We start from the raw sequence: 10,000 nt of genomic DNA on the forward strand, positions 1-10,000 counted from the left end.
GTTTGGTGTTGTCAGAGGTTTGGTGTTGTCAGAGGTCTAGTGTTGTCAGAGGTTTGGTGTTGTCAGAGGTCTGGTGTTGTCAGAGGTCTGGTGTTGACAGAGGTCTGGTGTTGTCAGAGGTCTAGTGTTGTCAGAGGTTTGGTGTTGTCAGAGGTTTGGTGTTGTCAGAGGTTTGGTGTTGTCAGAGGTCTGGTGTTGTCAGAGGTTTGGTGTTGTCAGAGGTTTGGTGTTGTCAGGGGTCTGGTGTTGTCAGAGGTCTGGTGTTGTCAGAGGTTTGGTGTTGTCAGAGGTCTGGTGTTGTCAGAGGTTTGGTGTTGTCAAAGGTCTGGTGTTGTCAGAGGTTTGGTGTTGTCAAAGGTCTGGTGTTGTCAGAGGTTTGGTGTTGTCAGGGGTCTGGTGTTGTCAGAGGTCTGGTGTTGTCAGAGGTTTGGTGTTGTCAGAGGTCTGGTGTTGTCAGAGGTTTGGTGTTGTCAAAGGTCTGGTGTTGTCGGAGGTCTAGTGTTGTCAGAGGTTTGGTGTTGTCAGGGGTCTGGTGTTGTCAGAGGTTTGGTGTTGTCAGAGGTTTGGTGTTGTCAGAGGTCTGGTGTTGTCAGAGGTTTGGTGTTGTCAAAGGTCTGGTGTTGTCAGAGGTCTGGTGTCACCAGTCACCAGAGGCATGTTGTCACCAGTCACTTAAGGTCACCAGTCACTTAAGGTCACCAGTCACTTAAGGTCACCAGTCACTTCAGGTCACCAGTCACTTAAGGTCACCAGTCACTTAAGGTCACCAGTCACTTAGGGCCTCCAGTCACTTAAGGTCACCAGTCGCTTAGGGTCATCAGTCACTTCAGTGTCCACTTTCCTAACCTGTCAATCTTATCCTGTAAATCGACCCAAAGTTACTTTTGTTATAGTAAGCTGGTAGTGCTTCTGTGCTCATAAACTCTTAATCAAACACTAACTAAGCCGTCATGATCTAGCAAAGATGTACGGGTTTCGTAAATATACACACATATGCTCTGATGAATCATGGCCCTGATTTCTGACATTCATGATGAATCATATTATTATTACGTTCAAAAGATCAAATGATTTTCATTATTTAAAAAAAACGAACCAGACATATGATGCATTGTAAATTAGGATTTACGTGCTTTGATTATATAAAATATGTGGGTGAAACAGACTTTTACCGTGTATTAAGATGCATAATATATACAGATTTTTTAAAATTTTTATTAAATAATTATTCATGCACAGATGAAAGTTGTAATGAACTTTTTCTAAAGTTCTAAAGAGAGAGGAAACACGTGTTTTATGTGTCAAAACCCAATACCTGTTTATGGAGAGGAAGATGCTGCTCCGAGAGGCCAGGTGCGGCTCATGTGAGCTGAGGTGCGGCTCATGAGAGGTGAGGTGCGGAGAGATGAGGTGCGGAGAGATGAGGTGCGGCTCATGTGAGGCGAGGTGCGGAGAGGTGAGGTGCGGCTCATGTGAGCTGAGGTGCGGCTCATGAGAGGTGAGGTGCGGAGAGATGAGGTGCGGAGAGATGAGGTGCGGCTCATGTGAGGCGAGGTGCGGAGAGGTGAGGTGCGGCTCATGTGAGCTGAGGTGCGGCTCATGTGAGCTGAGGTGCGGCTCATGAGAGGTGAGGTGTGGAGAGATGAGGTGCGGAGAGATGAGGTGCAGCTCATGTGAGGCGAGGTGCGGAGAGGTGAGGTGCGGCTCATGTGAGCTGAGGTGCGGCTCATGTGAGCTGAGGTGCGGCTCATGAGAGGTGAGGTGTGGAGAGATGAGGTGCGGAGAGATGAGGTGCGGCTCATGTGAGGCGAGGTGCAAAGAGGTGAGGTGCGGCTCATGTGAGCTGAGGTGCGGCTCATGTGAGCTGAGGTGCGGCTCATGAGAGGTGAGGTGTGGAGAGATGAGGTGCGGAGAGATGAGGTGCAGCTCATGTGAGGCGAGGTGCGGAGAGGTGAGGTGCGGCTCATGTGAGCTGAGGTGCGGCTCATGAGAGGTGAGGTGTGGAGAGATGAGGTGCGGAGAGATGAGGTGCGGCTCATGTGAGGCGAGGTGCGGAGAGGTGAGGTGCGGCTCATGTGAGCTGAGGTGCGGCTCATGTGAGGCGAGGTGTGGAGAGGTGAGGTGCGGAGAGATGAGGTGCGGATCATGTGAGGCGAGGTGCAGAGAGATGAGGTGCGGCTCATGTGAGGCGAGGTGCAGAGAGATGAGGTGCGGCTCATGTGAGGCGAGGTGCGGAGAGGTGAGGTGCGGCTCATGTGAGCTGAGGTGCGGCTCATGAGAGGTGAGGTGCGGAGAGATGAGGTGCGGCTCATGTGAGCTGAGGTGCGGATCATGAGAGATGAGTTGCGGAGAGATGAGGTGCGGCTCATGTGAGGCGAGGTGCGGAGAGGTGAGGTGCGGTTCATGTTAAGAACATCTGGTACTCAGTTAATATTAAGTTTATTACTCGTATTATTTATTATTAATATTATCTAATTAAAAGTAGATGGCAGTAGAGCCAACTGACCCAGTTGGCATGCTAGGTCAGGCGAGGTGAGGTGAGGTCAGGTGAGGTCAGGTGAGGTCAGGCGAGGTCAGGTGAGGTCAGAGGGGTGTCAGGCGAGGTCAGGTGTGGTCACATGAGGTCAGGTGAGGTCAGGTGTGGTCACATGAGGTCAGGCGAGGTCAGAGGAGGTCAAGCGAGGTCAGGTCACCTGTAACTGAAAATGGCTAAAGCGAACGCAAACAAAATTCTCTGCTTCTGATGTTTATTTCCGTTCATTAATAAGGCTTGACACTCATAATGTCTTCTTACTTATAGTTTTAAACAACACTCAAGCTTTATTGATGGTGGCAAAGTAATTAATATGTAAATTACACTGTAGCCGCCGCGTCACTGTTGAAAACTGTCCTCGACTGCGAATTTTGAGAGTGCTTGCTCGATGCTTGACTAATAATTAGGCCGTAATTCTCATTACATGAATTTAATTCACTTCTTTATTGACACATTATTTTTAAGTCTGCCTGAAACCGTTACCATTCGAGCAGCGGTAAATAAGCACTTACATCTGTGAGCGCTTTGGGTCGTTCTCCCGCGGTCCGGAGTGTTATGACGCCTCTATGTGCATTGCTGTCAAGTCCTTAACATTTTAAAGGGTCACTTTGATGAATATTAATGATTAAACCATTCCACTGTTCTCTTCATTTCAACGCCGTGTGGAGGGAAGGTTGAAGGGGGTTTCTCTTATACAAGAAAATCTAAGGTTGATTTCCTCTTAGTGAACGACTGATTCACGCCGCTGTGAATTAATCTTATTAGTTCCCAAGTGTTGCTGGTCGGCTAACCAGGCACAGATGCAATGAAGTTTTAGTTTACAGGTTAAATGCATAATTGCATGGCCAAGAGTGTGACTGTGCCCAGTGTGGGAGCTCAGAGCTCTGCTGGCTGAGTGATGGATCCTCAGCACGAAACACAGGGTTGAGGGCGCCACGGTACTGCTGTGTCTGGAGCATTACCCGCATCTTCTTGTGACTTTATACACCCTTGCTGTGGTCGTGGAGCGGTACTACTGACAAAGTATGACTAGCCGCTGTGGTCGTGGAGCGGTACTACTGACAAAGTATGACTAGCCACTGAGGTCGTGGAGCGGTACTACTGACAAAGTATGACTAGCCGCTGTGGTCGTGGAGCGGTACTACTGACAAAGTGTGACTATCCGCTGAGGTCGTGGAGCGGTACTACTGACAAAGTATGACTAGCCGCTGAGGTCGTGGAGCGGTACTACTGACAAAGTGTGACTATCCGCTGAGGTCGTGGAGCGGTACTACTGACAAAGTATGACTAGCCGCTGAGGTCGTGGAGCGGTACTACTGACAAAGTGTGACTATCCGCTGAGGTCGTGGAGCGGTACTACTGAAAAAGTATGACTAGCTACTGAGGTCGTGGAGCGGTACTACTGACAAAGTATGACTAGCCGCTGAGGTCGTGGAGCGGTACTACTGACAAAGTATGACTAGCTACTGAGGTCGTGGAGCGGTACTACTGACAAAGTATGACTAGCCGCTGAGGTCGTGGAGCGGTACTACTGACAAAGTATGACTAGCTACTGTGGTCGTGGAGCGGTACTACTGACAAAGTATGACTAGCCGCTGAGGTCGTGGAGCGGTACTACTGACAAAGTATGACTAGCTACTGTGGTCGTGGAGCGGTACTACTGACAAAGTATGACTAGCCGCTGTGGTCGTGGAGCGGTACTACTGACAAAGTATGACTAGCCGCTGTGATCCATGTAGCATGTCTACACCAGCACACAGCAGCGTGTCATGTCTACACCAGCACACAGCAGCGTGTCATGTCTACACCAGCACACTCCTGGTGTCATGTCTACACCAGCACACTCCTGGTGTCATGTCTACACCAGCACACTCCTGGTGTCATGTCTACACCAGCACACTCCTGGTGTCATGTCTACACCAGCACACAGCAGCGTGTCATGTCTACACCAGCACACAGCAGCGTGTCATGTCTACACCAGCACACAGCAGCGTGTCATGTCTACACCAGCACACTCCTGGTGTCATGTCTACACCAGCACACTCCTGGTGTCATGTCTACACCAGCACACTCCTGGTGTCATGTCTACACCAGCACACTCCTGGTGTCATGTCTACACCAGCACACTCCTGGTGTCATGTCTACACCAGCACACAGCAGCGTGTCATGTCTACACCAGCACACAGCAGCGTGTCATGTCTACACCAGCACACAGCAGCGTGTCATGTCTACACCAGCACACAGCAGCGTGTCATGTCTACACCAGCACACTCCTGGTGTCATGTCTACACCAGCACACTCCTGGTGTCATGTCTACACCAGCACACAGCCGCGTGTCATGTCTACACCAGCACACAGCAGCGTGTCATGTCTACACCAGCACACAGCAGCGTGTCATGTCTACACCAGCACACAGCAGCGTGTCATGTCTACACCAGCACACAGCAGCGTGTCATGTCTACACCAGCACACAGCCGCGTGTCATGTCTACACCAGCACACAGCAGCGTGTCATGTCTACACCAGCACACAGCAGCGTGTCATGTCTACACCAGCACACAGCAGCGTGTCATGTCTACACCAGCACACTCCTGGTGTCATGTCTACACCAGCACACAGCCGCGTGTCATGTCTACACCAGCACACAGCAGCGTGTCATGTCTACACCAGCACACAGCAGCGTGTCATGTCTACACCAGCACACAGCAGCGTGTCATGTCTACACCAGCACACAGCAGCGTGTCATGTCTACACCAGCACACTCCTGGTGTCATGTCTACACCAGCACACTCCTGGTGTCATGTCTACACCAGCACACAGCCGCGTGTCATGTCTACACCAGCACACAGCAGCGTGTCATGTCTACACCAGCACACAGCAGCGTGCCATGTCTACACCAGCACACAGCAGCGTGTCATGTCTACACCAGCACACAGCAGCGTGTCATGTCTACACCAGCACACTCCTGGTGTCATGTCTACACCAGCACACAGCCGCGTGTCATGTCTACACCAGCACACAGCAGCGTGTCATGTCTACACCAGCACACAGCCGCGTGTCATGTCTACACCAGCACACTCCTGGTGTCATGTCTACACCAGCACACAGCCGCGTGTCATGTCTACACCAGCACACTCCTGGTGTCATGTCTACACCAGCACACAGCAGCGTGTCATGTCTACACCAGCACACAGCTTCGTGTCATGTCTGACCTGGTATATATTGTATTATATGTTTATATAATGACATGAAACCTCATATATATAGATTGTACAATACTAGGGGAGGGTATATCCTGATTTATCAGTTTCTAGATTGTATGACTCGCATCTTTCTATCTAACCACCCATTTATCTATCCATCTATCCATTTATTCATCGATATAATCAAACATCTATTCATCCATAGATCTTTTACATCCCCCCTCTGTCTGTCTTATCATGTCGAGCCTGGCCTCGGGCCCGGCTTGGGGAGTAGAAGCACTCCCTGAACCCCATTAACCAGGTATCAACCAGGTATACATCTATCTGTTCATCTAACCATCCGTCTATCCATTTATAACTCAATCTATCTATCGATCTTTTCATTTATCTACCCAGCTGTTTTTCTATCCATTAGCCTATCCATCCACTTATCATTCACTATTCATATATCCATCGTCTATCCATCATCTACTCTTCATATTATTATCTTATCCTCTCTACATCCATATATCTATCTATTTATTAATCTGTTTATATTTATCTGTCCATCCATCTTTCTATCCATCCATCTATCTATCCATCTATCTGTCTATCCATCTATCCATTAATCAATCCATCCTTCCGTCTATTCGTCTATCCATCTATCATTTCATTAATCCATCTACCACTCAATCTTGCTATTTATCCATCCATACATTCATTCATTCATCTATCCATCCATCTACCATTCTTTTATTCAATCTTTCCATATATCTGTCCAGCCATTCATGCATCCATCCATCTATATTTCTATCCATCCATCTATCCATCCAATAGTCTATCCATCTCCCCTTCTAACTGTCCCTCAATTCATTTACCCAATCAAATAGTCAATTCATCTAACTATTCATCTATTCAACGATCTAATTACTGTCTGTTTCTGTCTCATATACAGAAACCCAACGCTTGACCGTATATGTGTGAGAATACAGGTCCTGTTGTGTGTGTCCCCCCCCCTCCCTCCTGTCTCTCACTCTGGTTCTTCCCCCCCCCTCTGCCTCTCACTCTGTTTCCCCCCCCCCCCTCTGTCTCGCACGCTGTTTTCCCCTCCCCCCACTGTCTCTTACTCTGTTTCTCCCTCCCCCTCTGTCTCTCTATTTCTCCCTCCCCTCTGGAAATCGGTCTCGAAGCCCCAGTGGGAATGAGCGAACGCAGTGTACTGATGTTTGAGTACCTGGGCAAAGTAGGGTTAAGGTACTCAAGGAAGGGCTCAGTAAACAAAAGGCTGGCATTCCGGAAGGGAAACTATGAGGAGATTAGGAAATTCTTAACATATATAACATGGGAAACAGAGCTCAGAGGAAAGATGGCCCAAGACATGATGGACGACATCACACAGAAGTGTAAGGAAGCAGCAGACAAGTTTGTCTCGGTACAAAAGGAAAAGAATGTAATTCAGATGAGAAACCCATGGTTTAATCAGAGATGTAAGCTAACAAAGCAAATAAGTACAATGGCATTTCAAGGGCAGAGCCATATCAAGAGAAAAACAACGACGAGGAAGAGGTAATGAAAATGAAGACAGGGGCAGATAGATTCACTACAAACGACAAGGAAGTGTACGAAGAACTCAATAAGAAATATCAGGAGGTCTTCACAGTGGAGCAAGGAGAAGTCCCAGAGATAGGAGAGGAAATATCTAGCCAGACATCACAAGAGGGAGTTTGTGATTACCAGTGGGAGGTGAGGAAGTATCTGCTAGATTTGGACGTGGCAAAGGCTATAGACCCGGATGGAATCTCACCTTGAATACTGAAGGAAGGAGCAGAAGCTCTGTGTCAGCCACTCACTATGATGCATGACAAATCACTGGTAACAGGTGACCTGGCAAAAATGTGGAAGATGGCCAATGTAGTCACAATATACAAGAAGGGTGATAGAGAGGAGGCACTGAACTACAGGCCAGTGTCCTTAACTTGCATACCATACCAGATGATGGAGAAGATCGTGCGAAAACAAGCTAGTGGAAAATCTGGAGTGAGAGAACTTTGTCACACAACATCAGCATGGGTTGAGGATTGGCAAATCATACCTCACATGATTAATTGAATTCTATGACCAGGCAACACAAATCAGGCAGGATTAGAGAGAGCTGGGCAGCCTGCATATGCTTAGATTGCCAGAAAGCCTTTGAAACAGTACCACATAAGAGATTAGTGCACAAGCTGGAGATGCAGCAGGAAAAGAAAGGGAAACCTAAGCAACAGAAGACAGCGAGTCACTGTGAGGTGGGGGAGAAGGTCCCGGAGTGGCGAGACGTCACCGGTGGAGTCCCTCAGGGATCAGTCCTTGCTCTTATAATGTTTCTGATATATGTAAATGATCTCCCAGAGGGAATAAACTTGTTCCTCTCATTGTTTGCTGATGATGCAAAAATTATGAGGAGGATTAAGACAGAATAAGATAGTATAAGGCTATAAGATGACCTAGACAGACTGAATGAATTGTCCAACAAATGGCTACTAAAGGTCAACCCAAGTAAGTGTAAGGTGATGAAACTAGGCAGAGGAAATAAGAGGCCAGACACAGGATATCGAACGGAGATGAATTCCTTCACGAACGGACAGAGAGAAAGATCTAGGAGTTGATATCACAACAAACCTGTCTCCTGAAGCCCACATCAAAAGAATAAATTCGGCAACGTATGCGAGGCTGGCTAACATCAGAATAGCCTTCAGGAACCTGGGTAAGGAATCATTCAGAACCTTGTATACTACATTTGAAAGATCAATCCTGGAGTATGCGGCCCCAGCATGGAGCCCGTACCTTGTCAAGCACAAGACGAAGCTGGAAAAGTTCAGAGGTATGTCACTAGGCTAGTCACATAACTAAGAGGCATGAGTTATGAGGAAAGGCTACGTGAACTGCACCTCACGTCGCTGGAAGACAGAAGAGCTCGGGAGACATGAACACCACATAAAAAATTATCAGGGGGAATTGACAAGATAGACAAGGATGGACTATTTAATAAGGGTGGTACACACACAAGTGGTCACACGTGGAAGCTGATTTGGAGTACCCAAATGAGACACAGAGACATTAGAAACCACCTTTTCAGTGTTAGAGTAGTTAGTAAATGGAGTGCACTAGGAAGTGATGTGGTGGAGGCTGACGCCATACACAGTTTCAAATGTAGACATGATAGAGGTCGAGAAGCTCAGGAACCTGTACACCAGTAGATTGACGGTTGAGAGGCGGGACCAAAGAGCAGAGCTCAACCCCAGCCAGCACAATTAGGTGAGTACACACACAAAAAAACTCACACAACACCCACCACACACAAACACACACACACACACGCACACAAACACACACACACACACACACACACACACACACACACACACACACACACACACACACACACACACACACACACACACACACACACACACAACACTCACCACACACAAACACACACACACAACACCCACCACACACAAACACACACACAACACTCACCACACACAAACACACACACACACACACACACACACACACACACACACACACACACACACACACACACACACACACACACACACACACACACACACACACACACACACACACACCACACACAAACACACACACACAACACCCACCACACACAAACACACAAACAACACCCACCACACACAAACACACACACACACACACACACACACACACACACACACACACACACACACACACACACACACACACACACACACACACACACACACACACACACACACACACACACACATACACACACACACAAACACACAGACAACACCCACCACACACAAACACACACACACACACACACACACACACACACACACACACACACACACACACACACACACACACACACACACACACACACACACACACACACACACATACACACACACACACAACACCCACCACCCACAGAAGGAAAAAATTGAAGAAGCAGTAAAGGAAGTCAAACACTGCAGCAACCAAGATAAAACAAACATTAGGCTAAAAGTGAGGAAAGAATTGGCATCTAACCCGAAGTTGGTGCAAAACACAGTTGATCGGATTAAGTCCCTGATTATTTTTGGCTGCAAAGAAAAGGAGGTAACATCTAGGTCAGAAAGAGCTGTAGAAGAAGCAAAAGTAGTAGATAAAATTGTTGGCCTCGTGGAAGGTCTTACAACCGTAGAGAATGTCTGCGATTACAAGAGAAGGGAAAGATCGACCTTTAAAGGATC

The 10,000-nt window shown here is 47.8% G+C and overlaps 1 protein-coding gene across 1 annotated transcript; it reads right to left on the reverse strand.

The window, feature by feature from the left end:
- Positions 1-1,319: 1,319 nt before the first annotated feature.
- On the reverse strand, positions 1,320-2,405 carry LOC138354805 (putative uncharacterized protein ENSP00000383309). Its single transcript, XM_069309300.1, has one exon. It carries the CDS (start codon positions 2,403-2,405, stop codon positions 1,320-1,322), a length of 1,086 nt encoding a protein of 361 aa, XP_069165401.1.
- Positions 2,406-10,000: the final 7,595 nt, after the last annotated feature.

Source organism: Procambarus clarkii, chromosome 64 (genome assembly GCF_040958095.1).
Source record: "Procambarus clarkii isolate CNS0578487 chromosome 64, FALCON_Pclarkii_2.0, whole genome shotgun sequence".
In the NCBI taxonomy this organism is placed as follows: domain Eukaryota; kingdom Metazoa; phylum Arthropoda; class Malacostraca; order Decapoda; family Cambaridae; genus Procambarus; species Procambarus clarkii.